The sequence below is a fragment of the Tachyglossus aculeatus genome, chromosome 20 (assembly GCF_015852505.1).
Source record: "Tachyglossus aculeatus isolate mTacAcu1 chromosome 20, mTacAcu1.pri, whole genome shotgun sequence".
Classification (NCBI taxonomy): Eukaryota; Metazoa; Chordata; class Mammalia; order Monotremata; family Tachyglossidae; genus Tachyglossus; species Tachyglossus aculeatus.
Genome location: NC_052085.1, coordinates 32,582,888 through 32,599,058, shown reverse-complemented (window position 1 = coordinate 32,599,058; position 16,171 = coordinate 32,582,888). Strand labels below are relative to the sequence as shown.

Genomic DNA, 16,171 nt, shown 5'->3' with positions numbered 1-16,171 from the left:
ATCGCTCCATCTTTCCAGCCCCAACCGCTTACCAGCTGCACTTACCTCCTGCACTGCCTCCAGTCTCCAGGACCTCTCTCCCCTCTCCAGTCCCTGCTACACACGACTGTGCAGATCATCTTCCTAAAATGCTCCGATTGGTCTCCTAAAACCGCCTGACGTTACCCACTTAGTAATAATAATAATAATTGTGGAACTTGTTAAGTGCCAGGCACTGTACGAAACGCTGGGTTGAATGCAAGAAATCAGGTTGGACATGGTCCCCGTCCCACATGGGACTTAAAGTCTTAACCCTCATTTTACAGCTGAGAAGCTGAGGCACAGAGAAGGTAAGTGAGTTTCCCAAGGTCACACAGCAGACAAGTGGCAGAACCAGGATTAGAACCAGGGAATCCTTTTGATTCCCAGACCCGTGCTGTATTCACAAGGACATGCTGCTCCTCTGCATTAAACACCTCTGATCCCTTGCTCAACGCCCTTCTCCCTCTATGGACTGACCATCTTCTCACATCCAACGGGATAAACCACAGCTTACTCCATCCTCAAAGTACCTGAGATCTCACTTTCTCCAGGAGGCCTTCCAGGATTAATTTCCTTCATCCTCAGTCAAGTCAACCCGACGGCCACTCTATAGCTTACACAGAGATTTATTAATTTGTTTATTCCATTTCTGTAGTCATTTACTTATTTTTCCCAATGTCTGGTGTACACCACAGTAATTATTTTTCTTTCTGCTCCCACTGTGTGTATACAACTGGTGTCTCCCTCATTAGATTACAAACTCTTCAAGGGCAGGGAATTTTACTGTGGCTCCATAGTGCCTAATGCAGTGATCTCCAAAGTACCCCACCCATGTCAGTGTGGCACCACGCACGTATCAGGTGCCTAATCCAGTGCTCTACCCACAGCAGTCGCCCAGCACTGGGTCTTGAACCCAGTTGGCATTCTCTGCTCAGAGTAGGTGGTCAGTATAGAGGGCTGCACACAGCAAAACTCCTTGAGGTCCGGGATTGATTCTACCAACTCCGTTGTATTCTACTTTCCCAAGGGCTTTGTTTAGTGGTCTGCATGAAGTCAGTGCTCAATAAATACTATTGATAGATTAGCTGGCCTCCAGTACAGCACTCTTTCCAGAGAGTGCTCCCTGTTGAGCGCTCTGCCCACAGTGGGGCCCAGTGCATGAATGAACAGTGGTATTCACCTTTGCAGCTCCTTCTGGGATCTCCCAAAATTGACTATCCCAATCCAAAGGGGACAGGAGGGCTGGCCTGAGGCCCTGGTGTGAGGTTCTGGGACCCGGTTCCAGCTGCCTGGTCACCTGATCGGGGTTTGGGTTGGTCAGGAACCCCAGGCAGATGGCCCTGCCTCCAGGTACCCTGGAGGGCTGAGAGTGAGTAATGTTCTGTCCTGGGCCCAGACAGGGAGGTGGAAAAGAGGTAAGGAGGTCATGGAGAAGGGTAGATCCCAGCAGGAGAGAACGTGAGGGGATACAGGGAAGGACTTCCTTTCCGCTAGAGGAAGGGGCCGGGCGCCTGCACTGGATGACCTATCAGAGTGGCTTCCAACTCTGGGGTCACCAGTGTCACCTGAGGGTCTCAGACTAGCTCATGGGCTGGACAGGGCATGGCAGGTGGGCTCCTCTTTGGTTTGCTGCCTCCCTGTGCCCCTGTTCAGAGCCCTTCATCACTGGCCAGTGGACGGCTGTGATACCCCCAACAGCAACTGCCTGGCGAGGGTGAGGGCTCTGCGGGTCAGCGGTGCAAGACACAGACAGGTTGAAGGCCTGGGGAAGCCCAATCTGACCACGTGCCAGAGCTGCCAGACCAGTCTGGCCTGCAGCAGGTAGCAACTGGGCGATGGGCTTAGAAGGGTGGCTTCAGGAAGATCGCAGACAGAGGGGGCGAGATATTCAAAACGGCGGCTGGCGATGAGAGCTCTCGGTGCACCCGGGCAACATGGTCCAGTCTGAAAGGGAATTGGGGGGTCTAGAGCCTGACCCCTGTGAGGGTCCTATTAGCCACATACAGCCAGTGGGGTCCCCGCCGTCCAGCAGACCCCGCCCCGCGGGGAGCCGGGTCTGTGGCTGCACCCTGAGCCCCGCTCCCAAGCTGATGGCCGCCTCTCTTCCTTTCACCACCCCCTGGTAGCCAGATCTGGTGCTGCCTGCACCTCTCCCCACAACCAATGTCTCTCCAGGACGAGGCGTCACGTCTGCTCTCGAGGCCAGGGGAGACCCTCCAGAGGGCATCTTGTCCATTCCCCTGCCTCCATGCAGAATGGCACCACCAATCCCAGTCGATGAGCTCCTTTAAGGCCGTCAGAGAGGACACGCAGTATCTCCTGCAGCCAGGGGAATGAAGGGCTTCAGTTTGCCGCTCGAGGGTGGGGGTTGGAGCCTCTGTCCTCTGTCAAAGGAAGGTGGCTCCTTCAGAGACCCTGCTCGGATTAGCTCTTTCTGACTCTGACGGCTCCAGTCACACGGGTTCTTTCTCATCTGCAATGTCCAAATGTGTGTATGTGTGTCTGTGTGTATGTGTGTGTGAGTGAAAGAGAGAGAGAGAGAGAGAGAGAGAGAGAGAGAGAGAGAGAGGAGGGAGAGAGAAGGGAGAGAGAGTGTGGTGTTTGTATTCTCACCCCTCTCCATCCACTCCACCCCCAGTACACTGGGTCTTTGCCCACCTCTGCCCAGGCAAGCTGTATGGATCCTAGAGTGGGTGTATGCCCGGGTTGCCCAAAGGGCAGGGGTTAGGAGGACAGGTGGGGGCAGACCCCTTGCTGATTCCTGACCGCCTCCTCCTGGGGACGTGTCCCCAGAAATGGAACCTCCTGCCAAGCCTGGCCACAGGCAGACCTAATAATAATAATAATAATTGCGGTATTTGTTAAGCGCTTACTATGTGCCAGGCATTGCTCTAAGCGTGGGATAGATACAGGCTAATCAGGTTGGACACAGCCCATGTCCCACAGAGGGCTCACAATCTTAATCTCCATTTTACAGAGGAGGTAACTGAGGCCCAGAGAAGTGAAGTGACTCACTCAAGGTCACACAGCAGACAAGTGGCAGAGCCAGGATTAGAACCCAGGGCCTTCCGGCTCCCAGGCCTGTGCTCTATCCACCAGGTCACACCGCTTCCCCGTGGGGAGTCTCTCGGCCCTGGGGCTTGGAGGCATCCGGATCCTCCGGACCGGGGCCACGAGGGGCTCCAAAGGCCTGCCGCCCTCCCCCCGCCCATTGCCGCCTCCCACCGCGTGGGACCCTGTCTCCCTCCAGCGGACCTGCTACCCGGAGCGGGCGTCGGGTGGCTGCGTCCACCCTCCCAAGGGTGGGGCTAGAGCTGGGCGTCTTTGGCCTCGGGCTGGGGGCTGGCCGGGCTGCCGTGTCCCTGGAGGGTGAGCGTGGGCTCAGTCGGGGACGGCCGGGTACCGCCGGATACCTTGACCCGCCACTGGCCGGCCAGGAAGTAGAGCACCGGGTCCAGGCAGCTGTTGGCGCTGGCCAGTGGGCGCGTCACCTTATAGGCCAGATTGATGGCGTTGAGGGCTGGGCAGCTGAGGTCGAGGGAGCGGAAGGCGTAGTAGAGGGTGCGGGTGACGTGGAAGGGCAGGAAGCAGACCACGAAGACCAGGAGGACCACGGCGATCATCCGGATCGACCGGCGCTTGGAGCGCGTCAGGCGAACGAGCCCACGGGTGGGCCGCAGCAGCCGGCGGACCATGAGGGCGTAGCAGGCCAGGATGGTCAGGAAGGGCCCGGTAAAGAGCAGCACCAGCATGACCGAGCTGTAGGCCACAAAGGCCCCGAACAGGTCCGGGCTCGAGGTGTCGTGGCAGGTGACGCGGGGGCCGCGCTCTGTGGTGGTCACAAAGAACAGCACCGGCGCCTGGCAGGCGGCCACTAGCAGCCACACGGCGGCCGCCACGCGGCGGGCGTAGCGCACGTGGCCCCACTGCAGCGAGCGCAGAGGGTGGCAGATGCCCAGGAAGCGGTGGACACTGATGCACAGGAGGAACAGGATGCTGCCATACAGGTTGGTGTAGAAGAGGAAGCGCACAAGCTTGCACAGCCCCTTGCCAAAGGGCCAGTGGTCTCCGCTGGCGTAATAGTAGACCAGCAGCGGAAGGGACACCACGTACAGGGTGTCGGATATGGCCAGATGAAACATGTAGGTGGTGGAGGCGCTCCACGTCTTCATGCGGACTAGGAAGGCGTAGAGGGCCACCGCGTTGAGGCCCAGCCCCACCGTACACACCAGGCCGTAGGACAAGGGCAGCAGGATGTACTTGAAGTCCTCATCAAACTGGCACCTGTAGCCTGAGTCGCTGGAGTCATTGGCGCTCTGGTTTGCGGAAAGCATCGCCCTCTCCATGGCCCTGCAATGCAGAAATGAGGTGGTCCGTCAGGGCCTCAGAGGGAGCCTGGTCTGGAAGGGGGTGGGCTCCTGGGGATGGTGGATATGACCCGCTCTTGGTGGCCCTGGGTAGATCATCTGCACTGTGGATTGTCCACAGCAGAGTGCCCAGCTCTCGGGGACTCACGGTTGGATTACCCAGGCAGTACGTCCAGCTCTAGGGGATTCCCGGGTGGATTATCTGAGGCCAAACATCTGGCTCCTAATGATCCCTGAGGGGATTATCAACCCTGTGGATTAACCGTGCCACAGCTCCCAGCTCTCAGGGCCCTGCAAGTGGATTATCCATGTCAGAGCATCTGGCTCTCGGTGACCCCCCAAGTGGATGATTCTCCCTGTGGATTATCCATGGTACGGCACTCTGCTCTCAGGGACCTATGGATGGATTATCCACGGCAGAGCACCTGGCTCTCCGCCACCCATGGGAGAGTCATCCAGGCTGTGGGTTATCTGGGGGCAGAGGATCTATCTCTAGCTACTTCAAGAGGGGTTTATCCTCCCTGGTTAACTTAAAGCAGAGGTTCCAGTTCTTGGTGATCAACAGTGGGCCAGCTTAGAGTAGAGCTACTAGCTCATTGGGACTTGGGAGTGGATTATCCACATACAGGTTCCACCTCTCACTAACCTCCAAGCCAATTTTGTCCTATATTACGCTTTTGACCTCAGCAGTAACCACTTCTGGTTCCACTGGCCCAGGCCCACCACCCTGCATCATTCAAATCAGTTCTCAGACCTAGAGGACCTCCCCCCTCCGTCCGCAATCCCCCCATACTGCTATGGATTGAGATTTTACTGTAATTGATAGTGGTTCTCAGAGCCAGAGGTCACTCCTGTGGGTAGTCCTTTCAACAGGAGAGTCTACATCTGAATGGACTGGTTGAAGCCGGTCCTACCAGTAGGCAGGGGGATGGAATGATTGGCCTTTGGAAGTTGTATTGAGGGAGGCTAGGCTATGCCAGGAAACAGCTGGTTCAATGAGGTCAGTGGTCTCCTTTGGGCCGGAAAAAATCACGTCCCCACCCGTCCCATGCCTACTTGCAGTAGCAGACAAGGTCCAGGGGGGCCTAATGGGACATGTTTGGGGCCGCCCCGGCCCAGAACCTGAAAAACTGGAATCGAGAGCTTCAGCTTGGCTGGGCGGAACAAGGGAAACAGCAGCTCCCAGGCCGGTTGGTGAGTGAAAAGGGGCAGGCCGACCGAAAAGGTAGAATGGGCAATTTACAGGCCCAGACAAGCCTGGTCTCTGAACCTGAAAGCAGCGGCAGGGGCAGGCAGCCTAGCCTGGTGTATGGTGACTGGGGCTGGGGCAGCTTCCCTGGAGCAGAGGCTGGGGACCCAGGGGCAGTTTGGAAAACAGAGCCAGGCACGGCACAGGGCAGATGCATCAGCAGAGCAAAGTGGATCCGCCCATGTTTGCAGTGTGGGGCAGAGCATGGTCAGTCTCGTCAGCCCTACCCACCCTTGAGATCGTGTTTTATGGACAGGACGGGAACTGGTCTCTGACTCTGCGGAGCAACTGTCCCCTCAAAAGCGTTAGCCGAATGATGCTCTTGGGGTCCCAGTGGTGCCAGTGGCCCCCGAGAATGGCAGCTTCCATCCTCCAGAGGCCTCCAGGACCAGGTCAATTTTCCCTCACCTTTTCCCCGGTTGGTACCCCCCGGCCCCTTGCTCCAGCTGCCATTTCCAGACACACCGGTTGCCCCCTCGGACTGCCACAGTGGTTTCTTGGCTCACTGAGGCCCACAACTGTGGCAGCCCAGTCCATCTGGAGCAGCAGACACTGGGATCAGGGTTGGGGTGGGATGGGGGAAACAAGGTTCCCATTCTGAGTCCATGCGGGGGCGGGAGGGCAGCATGCCCATCTCTGGCCCACTGGCAGCTGGGGCCCAGCTCAACCCACTCACTACTTTAGGGGTGGGGCCCTAGCTGCCAGCGGATAGCTTTTAGGAGCGGGGGGAGCAATTCCAGGCCATGTCCCTACGAGCCAGGGGACTCGAGGTCAGAGACAGACAGGAGTCAGTCATTCCTCGGTATCCGTAGGGATCACCGGGGGCCTGGGCCCCATCCTGGGGGGCCAAAGCTCCCTCTAGAACATTTCAGCCATCCCCTTTCTATTCTATTTATTTTATTTTGTTAATATGCTTTGTTTTGTTCTCTGTCTCCCCCTTCTAGACTGTGAACCCACTGTTGGGTAGGGACCGTCTCTATATGTAGCCAACTTGTACTTCCCAAGCACTTAGTACAGTGCTCTGCACATAGTAAGCGCTCAATAAATACGATTGACGATTGATTGATTGATTTCTGCCACCCAGGAGAGATGACCGTCAGAGAGACAGCTTGGAAAGACGGCTGTTTGCTGTGCATTACCTGGATCCGCCCCATCCTGGAGTTCCTGCACCAACATCCTCATCATTATCACCATCGCCACCCTCACTATCACTGTCGGTCATCACATCACTGTCATCATCATTATCACCATCACTATCATTATTATCACCATAAACATCGTCACCATCACTACCATCAACATTATCATTATCACCATCACTCATTGTTGTCACCACTAGCAACATCATCATCATCAATCAACCAGTGGTATTTATTAACCACTTACAGGGTGTAGAGCACTGTACTAAGCACTTGAGAAAGTACAGTACAAGAGAGTTGGTAGCTATGAGCCTTGCTCACAATGTTCTGATGATTTTGACACCTGTCTACATGTTTTGTTTTGTTGTCTGTCTCCCCCTTCTAGACTGTGAGCCCGTTGTTGGGTAGGGACCGTCTCTACATGTTGCCGACTTGTACTTCCCAAGCGCTTAGTACAGTGCTTTGCACACAATGAGTGCTCAAGGAATGCGATCGAATGAATGAATGAATGAATCAGTATCACCATCATTACCCTCATCATTATCATCAGGATTTACTGGGAATTTGCGAGGCGCAGAGCACTTTGCTAAGCACTTAGGAGCCTACACAGGAGTTAAAGACATAGTACCCACCCTCCAAAAGCTTAAAGTCTAATGAGGGAAACAAGAAGACACAGATTGCATGCACACAATGGAAGCAGGAAGAAAAGCCCAGATACAACTGCTAACTTGGAAGCAAATCTGTCTGGTGGATACAGCACAGTCCTGGGAGTCAGGAGGACCTGGATTCTAATCCCTGCTCTGCCACCTCTCTGCTGTGTTATCTTGGGCAAGCTACTTCACTTCTCTGTGCCTCAGTTTCCTCATCTGGAAAATGGGGATTAAGACTGTAAGCCCCACATGGGATGGGGACTTTGTCCAGCCTGCTTTCCATGTATCCACCCCAGTGCTTAGAACAGTAGCTGGCACATAGCAAGAGCTTAACAAATACCATAAAAAAGTAAGGATAGAAAGACAGAAAGAAAGAACCCAACAAACAACAAAGAAGGAAAGAAAGAATGAATGAATGAATGAAGAGATAGACAAGACTGCACAGATAATCAATAGATAGACAAGGATAGCTGAGGGATGCTCTGAAGTGAGGTGAGGGTCAGTAGGGGTAGATCTCCTGGAGAAGATGGTTTTACAGGAGAAGGGGGCAGACAGGCCTCAGGGGAGACATCGGGAGTCCAGACTCGGGACCCTTCAAGCTGCTTCTGCTAGTTACAGATTCCCCTGGGGGAAACCGAGGCAGCCAACTGGCCACCCAGGGTTAGGACTCGTATCCTCCTAGAAGCTGAGTCAGGCTAAACTGAGCTCTGAGCCCCATTTCGATTCTGGTCTGTCCCCCATCCAGTGACCTAGGGGTCAATGTACTGGGTGCAGGCCAGTGCACGTGGTCATTGTGTCCGGCCGGCCAGCAGGTCGGCTAGGAAGACCTGTTCCTCTCATGTACTGTCGTAGCAGAGGAAGCGGTGCGGATGGAGAGGCGGGGGCAGTCAGGGAAGACCTCCTGGAGGGAGCGGCTCTCAGGAAGCTCTGGACAGGGGAGGGCCTGGAGGAGGATGGAGCTCACAAGGGGAGACCCTGTAAAACTGTGAAACAATGTGGCCTAGTAGGAGAGCCCAAGGTTGGGAGTGAGGAGACTTGGGTTTTAACCCGACTCCTCCACTTTCCTGTTGCGTGACCTTGGCCACGTCACTTGATTTCTCTTTGCCTGCTTCCTCATCTGTAAAATGGAGATTGTGTACTTTTCCTCCCATATTCTTAGACTGTGAACCTCACGCGGGCACAGACTGTGTCCTAGCTGATTATCCTATATCCTTGCCAGCCCTTAGCACTATGCTTGGCAAATAGTAAACATTTAACAAATGATGTATAAAATAAACAAAACTCCAAAAACAGCAAAAAAATCTCTGTGATCAGTATTATCACCAGTGTGGCATTTCTCCAGTGGAACTGGCCTTCACCTACCCCAAACCCTGGTAGTGACCGGTGAGTGACTCCGCCTGCTGCTCAGCTAGTAATCTCCAGATTATGGGACAGGTCTCCTGAATGGTTCAGGGGTTTCTCCGACGGCTGGGGCCCCCAGCCCAGGCCCTGTTGTCGGCACCGTCTTCCCAGTCCCCTTGGGCCACTTGGGGCACTGGGCACCCAGCTGGAGGGGGGTGGTCCGGTGAGGGACCGTAACAACATCCTGGCTGGGGACAGGGACTGGATTGGGTGACCTCCTTGAGGGGCAAGTCCCCTTCACCTTGACCGGTCCCCCACCCCCAGCCCGAAGCACCCCATCCCCCTCCGCCAGGGTGCAGTGAGGAAACAGAGAGGTGACCGAGGACCCTGGGACTTCGGTCCCACATTCCCTGAACCCGGGCCCCCATCCCCAGCCAGCAGACTCCCGGATCGGTCTGGCCCTGACCCGGTCACTCCTCCATCAAGGGGTGGGGAGGGGACGGGTGCCTGCCCCGCCCCCGCCCTGCGCCACCCCCGCACCCCCCAGCCCACGGCCCCGTCCAAGGCCTCAGCTGACCCAGAAACAGGACAATGAGACCATTCAGTGTCCGGGGACACTAAGAGCTATATGGGAGGAGGGGGCAGTCCCCTTGCGCCTCCCTTGGGGCCACCCCACCCCCTTCAGCCGCTTCACTGACCCAGCTCAACCAGCTCCTGCCCACCCACGCCCAAGGCTGGCTGCCTGGCGGGGTGGGTGGCATAGGTTGGGGGAAATGAGGGGAACTCACAAGCCAGGCTGGGGGTGGTACAAGTGCTTGAGCACTGGGGGCTGTCTAGGTATGGTAATAATAATAATAATAATAGTAATAATAATACTTGTTCGGTGCTTACTATGTGTCAAGCATAGTTACAAGGTAATCAGGTTGGATACAGTCCCTGTCCCACATGAGGCTCACACTCTTAATCCCCGTTTTACAGATGAGGTAACTGAGGCCCTTCTAGACTGTGAGCCCGTTGCTGGGTAGGGACCGTCTCTATATGTTGCCGACTTGTACTTCCCAAATGCTTGGTACAGTGCTCTGTACACAGTAAGCGCTCAATAAATACGATTGAATGAATGAATGAATGAATGAAGTGACTCGCCCAAGATCTGTGGCAGAACCTGGGATTAGACTGCCAGGCCTGTGCTTTATCCACTTAGCCACGCGGGCTCAGCTAGCACCTTGGGAGGACCCTCAGTCGGGGGCCCTGCTGGTGATTCAGTCGAGGCTGGGGGAGTTGGGGTGGTCACAACTTCCCCAAACCAAAACCAAGGCCTCCCCGTCTGCCGCAGGCTCCCTGCTGGGAGGGGACGGTTGCTACTCATGGGAAGATAGTGTGCTCTGGGTGTCTGCTTCCACTGGTCCTGACTCGGATTGCCTCTGTGAAAGCCCCAGCCCCAGCTCAGTCAGGCCAGGCCAGCCTGGCCCAGTCCATCCCAGTACAACCTGGGTTCTAATCCCAGCTCTGCCACTTGCCTGCTGTATGACCTTGGGCAAGTCACTTAGTTTCTCTGTACCTCAGTTACCTTATCTGAAAAATGTGAATTTAGACTGTGAGCCCCATGTGGGACAGGGATTGTGTCCAACATGATGAGCTTGCGTTCCCCTCAGTGCTTGACACATAGTAAGTGCTTAAGAAATACCATCGTTACTATTATTATTATTATTATTGACCCAACCCTAGTTTGAGCCAATCCTAGTCCAGCCCAGCCCAAGCCATCCCTGCTGCCCCACAGGGATTTTCCATGGAGATCCTGACTGACATGTGTCTGGGGGATGTGGGGCTAGGCCCCAGGCTCTGACCCAAATCCCCCTTGCTGCCATATCTCAGCCAGGTTCCTTGAGCTCAATCGGGAGAAGAGGGGCCGGGGCAGGTGATTTGTTTGTCTCATTTCCCAGAGGAATGTGCCAGGACTGGCTGCCCAAGTCCGACGGGCATTTCCGGTCTTTCTGTCCGCCGTTCATTCCCGTCAGTCCCTGACCCGAGTGGCCTCTGGCGCTGCACTTCTTCTGCCTCACCTTTGCTAACGGGAAACCTGAGACTCCCATGACCATTGGACAGTGGCCCGGGGTTTGCCCAGTATAGTGCTGTGCCCACAGTACACACAGTGGAAGCCCAAAATAGTGCTCTGTAGAAATCAATAGGTTTCTAGTTCAGTGCTTTGCTCACAGGAGGCACCCAGTACAGCACTCTGCACACAGTCAGCATCCAGTCTGTTGCTCTGCACACAGTAGGAGCCCAGTACAGCATTATTCTTGCAGTAGGTGTTCATTTCAGTGCTCTGCACACAGTAGGAGCTCAGTACAGCATTATTCTCACAGGTGTTCAGTTCAGTGCTCTGCACACAGTAGGAGTCTGGTATAGTTTTTCAATATACTTCTGGATCTCCTGATCTTCCTACAGCCTCTGGTCCAGGAGAGCGACCCCAATTCAGAAGGCCACACACCAGGTCGGTCTGCCTGCTGCTTCCTCAGACATCCTGCATCCTCCTCCAAGCAGGCTGTTCAGCAGGTGGGTCTTCACAGAGGCAAGGGTATGCCCAAGATGAACATCCAGGATTGTGATTCTGGCCAGTCCACCAGCAAGGACCCAAAACCATTTTTTTTGTTTTGTTTTAATGGTACTTGTTAAGCACATACTATGTGCCAGGCACTGTAGTAAGCAGTGGGGTAAATAAAAGATATTCACTTTGGACAAAATCCCTGACCCACATAGGGCCCTCAGTCTAAATCAGAGCCTTTGTGCCAAGCCCCCCACCGAATTCAGGAACTTCTCCAGCCTTCATCCCTGGTCACAGCTCAGTTCAGCTGAGTCAGAAGCTGAACGATCTGGGGGCAAAGTCCCGAGTTGGGGTCAGTCATGAGGGGCGGAAAAGGCTGGGGGGCAGACAGGGATCCCAGGGCCAAGCAAGATCCCTCCTAGACTAGCACTGTGCCTATCCAGTGGCCCCAGGATGGTGTCAGCTGGAGAGAGCACCCGCCACCACTCTCCTAGGTGCTTTCCCCTGAGCCAGTCTCCTCTTGCCTGACCTGGCTCAGGAATGTAGACGGAAGGAGGCCGCACCCTGGCCCTGCCCAGCCCTGCCGGGACCATTTGTGCCACCCTCCCTTATCTCATTGCCTGAGCTGTCCCATCTCTGGTATCCAACCCCCAACCCTGTGTCCCTGAGCGGCAGGCTGGGCCCCTCCCTGAACTCAGAGCTGCTGCTGCTGCTAAACTCCTGCATTCCTCAACTGGTGGGAGCAGAGGCAGAGTGTCTTGGGGCCCACAGCCTTGCTTCCTTTTGGCTTGCAGTCTGGTTTCTTTTTAGTCCACATGTGGCTTTGGTGCTCAAGTGTTGAAATGCGTGTCTGCCCACGGGTATAATGTTCAACGGATCTCCTGGGTTAAGTGCCACCCTGTGAGGTCTTCGAGTTCAGTCCCCTGCCTTCCTTCAAGCAGGGTGGTGACTAACACACTCAGGATGGATGGCATTGGATCTTTTCTTGACCATCTCCAGAACCCTATGCTCTCCATGCACAGCCCCCTGACAATCAGGAAGTTCTTCATCATGTCCAACCACATGCACTCTTGCTGCAATAGGGTTATTTCCTCTTGCTCTGTTCCCATCATACAGGAACAGACGCTCCCTTTGCTGCCCCTGTTCTCCCCTCAGCCTTCCCTTATCATAGCTGAACTCCTCCTTGCCCCTCTCCCTCCCCCCAAAGAGGAGCTGGCCTTAGCCCCACCACCCAATGCCACAGCCTGCAAGCTGGGCAGAGAGGGGAGATGGAGGTCTGACTTGCCAGTCATCGAGGGGACAGGAAGGTCGGCCTGGCCACAGGAAGCTTTTACTGTTTCACCCTGCTGCTCCCTCACCATTGTGGAGGTAGCTGCAGTTAATTAGCCAGCCAATGACCATGGTCATAGCCCTGAGGCCAGTTCACAGCAGCTGTCAGGTGGCTTCTAGGCTTCCAGATTGTGGAAGGGCTGGAGTCGGCCATCACTAGAGCTTGTCCCACAGGTGGACAGTAGAAGCAGCAGGATGGACTGGCTGGGAGAGGGAGTCAGTCAAGGGACTTACCCCCGCTCCCTCCCCTGCCCCTGGACAAATGATGCCTCCTATTGCCTTGGTGATCCCGGGCCTGAGATCCCACCCCTCTGCATCATCCATTCCAGTGTCCATGTACCCTCTTTCCCCCAGCCCTGACAGTCAGCAAGTTTTTCTTCCCATCCCTCTGCACTTTGGCCTGCTGCAATAGGACCATTTCCTCTTGTTCAGTTCCCAGGGGATGCAGACAGCAGCTGGACAGTTCTTTGGCACACTGTACCTGGTCCCCCCTCAGCCTTCTCTTCTCCAGGGGTGTCCAGGGGTTGACTCTACCGCTGGGTCCTTGGGCCCAGGACAAACTGTGCCAGGGGCCCCTCCCTTGGCTGAGCCCCAGGCCTCAGGGTCCGGCAGGAACCAGGCCGGGAACACAGGATCCCGTGTGCCCTTGACACACCAGAGGCATGAGTCCAGGGAGTGTGGGGATGCGGTGCCCGAAGTCAGCACCAACAGCAGCAGAGCCTGCATCCTGTCATTGGTGGGGTGCCGACATGGACCACAATCTTGCTATCAGATGCCAGAGAGGGAGGACTGGGTTGATTCAGGTGGCAGGGTTAGGGGGAGCAGTGGGTAAGGGAGGGTAGCCGGAGGCACTGTCTGGGAAGTGGGACTCAACCGGGCAGAGCTGGGAAAAGCTGCACGTTCCAACGCAGCCCTGAGGACCAGAAATTGGAACGGGGGCAGGAGACCAGGCAACCCTGGCCCAAATCCCCGACTTCCGTGAGTCACCATGAGCCAGGGTCATGAGGGGGATATGCAAGGTGGCCACAATTAGATCCAGACAAGCACCCCCGTCATCAGAATCCCTCTGGACAAAACGACCCCCGGACAGACTCTCCCCTGGACAGGACACTCCCAGGGAGGCCCTCATGGCCTTGGTCTGCATTTCAGGGATGGCTGCACCCTTAAATAGTAATTGTGGTATTAAGCGTTTACTATGTGGCAGGCACTGTACTAAGTGCTGGACACTGTACTAAGTGCTGGATCACCAGTAGCCGTCTTGTGGGGCCCCCACCACCCCCATTCGGAAAGAGGCCTTCCTCCCTGCCCAGTCTCTGACTTGCTGGTCAGAACTGGCCCCCTGGTCGCCCCCTACCCCCACCCAAGCCCGACCCAGAGGTCAAGGAGTTCAGAACACATTGCTTCCTCCATGCTCGGCAGGCGGGCGAGGGGTGGGGGAGTGGCGGGATACAGGCAGACAAGCAGGGGCCATCACACCCGGTGTCCGCGGGAGAGACCCCCCACCCAGGACATGCATGGCTCCTTGCTCCACACACCCTCCCTTGCCAGGATGGTGCCAGGGAAGGTGGCACTGTGTGGGTGTGTGTGTTTGTGTGTGGGCCCGCGTGTCTGGGTCCAGGTCAGGACTGCCAGACCCAAGCCCTGGGCCCATTCCGCGCGAGGTGCCTCGCGTGGGTGTGGGTGGGCTGTGAATGTGGAGTTACTGGGGGCACCAGAGACGTTCAGAGTAGGGAGGGGAGGTCACTCCGCCGGACACGAGAAGGAAAACCGGAGACCCGGGGAGCCGGAGGCCCCTGCCCACCCCTGAGAGCCCCACACCCCAGCTGGACTGTTGGGTAGGGACCGTCTCTAGATGTTGCCAACTTGTACTTCCCAAGCGCTTAGTACAGTGCTCTACACACAGTAAGCGCACTGTTGGGTAGGGACCGTCTCTATATGTTGCCAATTTGTACTTCATCATCATCAACATCAATCGTATTTATTGAGCGCTTACTATGTGCAGAGCACTGTACTAACCGCTTGGGAAGTACAAATTGGCAACATATGGAGACAGCCCCTACCCAACAGTGGGCTCACAGTCTAAAAGGGGGAGACAGAGAACAAAACCAAACATACTAACAAAATAAAATAAATAGAGTAATAAATATGTACAAATATATATACATATATACAGGGGACATGGAGTCAAGTGACTCGAGTTCTAGACCCCGCTCTAACCCTTGCTTTGGTTAAGTCACTTAACCTCCTTGGACCTCAGTTTCCTCATTTGTGAAACAGCAACTAAATACCTGTTACACTTCTGGCTGTAAGTTCTTTATGAGACAGGGACTGTGTCCGACCTGTCCATATTCTACCCCGGTGCTTAGTAAGCGATCAATCAGATTTATCGAGCACTCACTGTGTTCAGAGCTCTGTACTAAGCGCTCGGGTGAGTGCAATATAACAGAGTTGACAGACATGTTCCCTGCTTACAGGGAACTTAAAGTGTAGACGGGGAGACAGGCATTAAAATAAATCATCCCAAGCGCTTAGTACAGTGCTCTGCACACAGTAAGCGCTCAATAAATACAATTGATTGATTGATTGATTGGCTGTGCCCTCCTCGAGCCCCGTTGAGTCCGCGGCAAGTTCACTCACCGTCCCGGGGCTGTCGGCTCTAGACGGCCAAGCTCCCGGCCTGTGCCATGCCCGGGGGTCGCGGGGAGGTGCCCACCAAGTCCGGTCCGGTCCAGTCCGGCTCGGGATAAGGCTGGGGCTTCCTCTGGAGCGGGTCTAACCGAGCCTGGCCCGGCCCAGGCGGTCCGCCCCTCTGGGGGCCGGCCCGGGACCGGGAGGGAGGTCAACGCCCTCCGCGGGGGCGGGAACCGGGAAAGGGCGGCGGCGGGATGAGGGCCATGGACAGCGAAGGAGTTGGGACACAAGGAAGAGGCAGGGATTCATCCAGGCATTCCTTCAATCGCATCTAGTAAGCGCTTACTGTGGGCACTGTACTAAGCACTTGGGAAAGTCCGCTACAACAATGAAGAGGGGCAATCCCTGCCCACGACGAGCTCACAGTCTGGCGGGGGAGACGGACGGCAATATCATCATCATCATCATCAATCGTATTTATTGAGCGCTTACTGTGTGCAGAGCACCGGACTAAGCGCTTGGGAAGTCCGAGTTGGCAACATAGAGAGACAGTCCCTACCCGACAGTGGGCTCACAGTCTAAAAGGGGGAGACAGAGAACAAAACCAAACATACTAACAAAATAAAATAAATAGAATAGATAAGTACAAGTAAAATAAATAAATAAGTAGAGTAACAAATATGTACAAACATATATACAGGTGCAGTGGGGAAGGGAAGGAGGTAAGATGAGGGGGATGAGAGGGGACAAGAGGGAGAGGAAGGAAGGGGCTCAGTCTGGGAAGGCCTCCTGGAGGAGGTGAGCGCTCAGTAGGGCCTTGAAGGGAGGAAGAAAGACATCAGTACAAATAAAATTACGGATATATACATGTAATGTCTACATTTGATGTCTATAAGTGTATT

At 55.3% G+C, this 16,171-nt stretch overlaps 1 protein-coding gene across 3 annotated transcripts; it reads right to left on the bottom strand.

Annotated features, from left to right (window-relative positions):
- Positions 1–646: 646 nt before the first annotated feature.
- Positions 647–15,392, bottom strand: LOC119941607 (P2Y purinoceptor 2-like). 3 transcript variants are annotated; one of them, XR_005455233.1, is made up of 3 exons: positions 15,276–15,392; positions 3,277–4,371; positions 647–2,523 (listed from the first exon to the last, which is right to left on the bottom strand). XR_005455233.1 is itself a non-coding variant. In XM_038762145.1 (2 exons), the coding sequence occupies exon 2, from the start codon at positions 4,365–4,367 to the stop codon at positions 3,330–3,332; it is 1,038 nt and encodes a 345-aa protein (XP_038618073.1). In that variant the 5' UTR covers positions 4,368–4,371; positions 15,276–15,392; the 3' UTR covers positions 3,102–3,329. The 3 variants fall into 3 exon arrangements, 1 of the variants encoding a protein (XP_038618073.1); XR_005455232.1 differs by having other exon boundaries at positions 647–2,494; XM_038762145.1 differs by lacking the exon at positions 647–2,523 and having other exon boundaries at positions 3,102–4,371.
- Positions 15,393–16,171: the final 779 nt, after the last annotated feature.

What these genes read in the sequence shown, in the direction of transcription:
- LOC119941607 (XM_038762145.1), bottom strand. Translation starts at nt 4,367, where the DNA reads ATGGAGAGGGCGATGCTTTCCGCAAACCAGAGCGCCAATGACTCCAGC.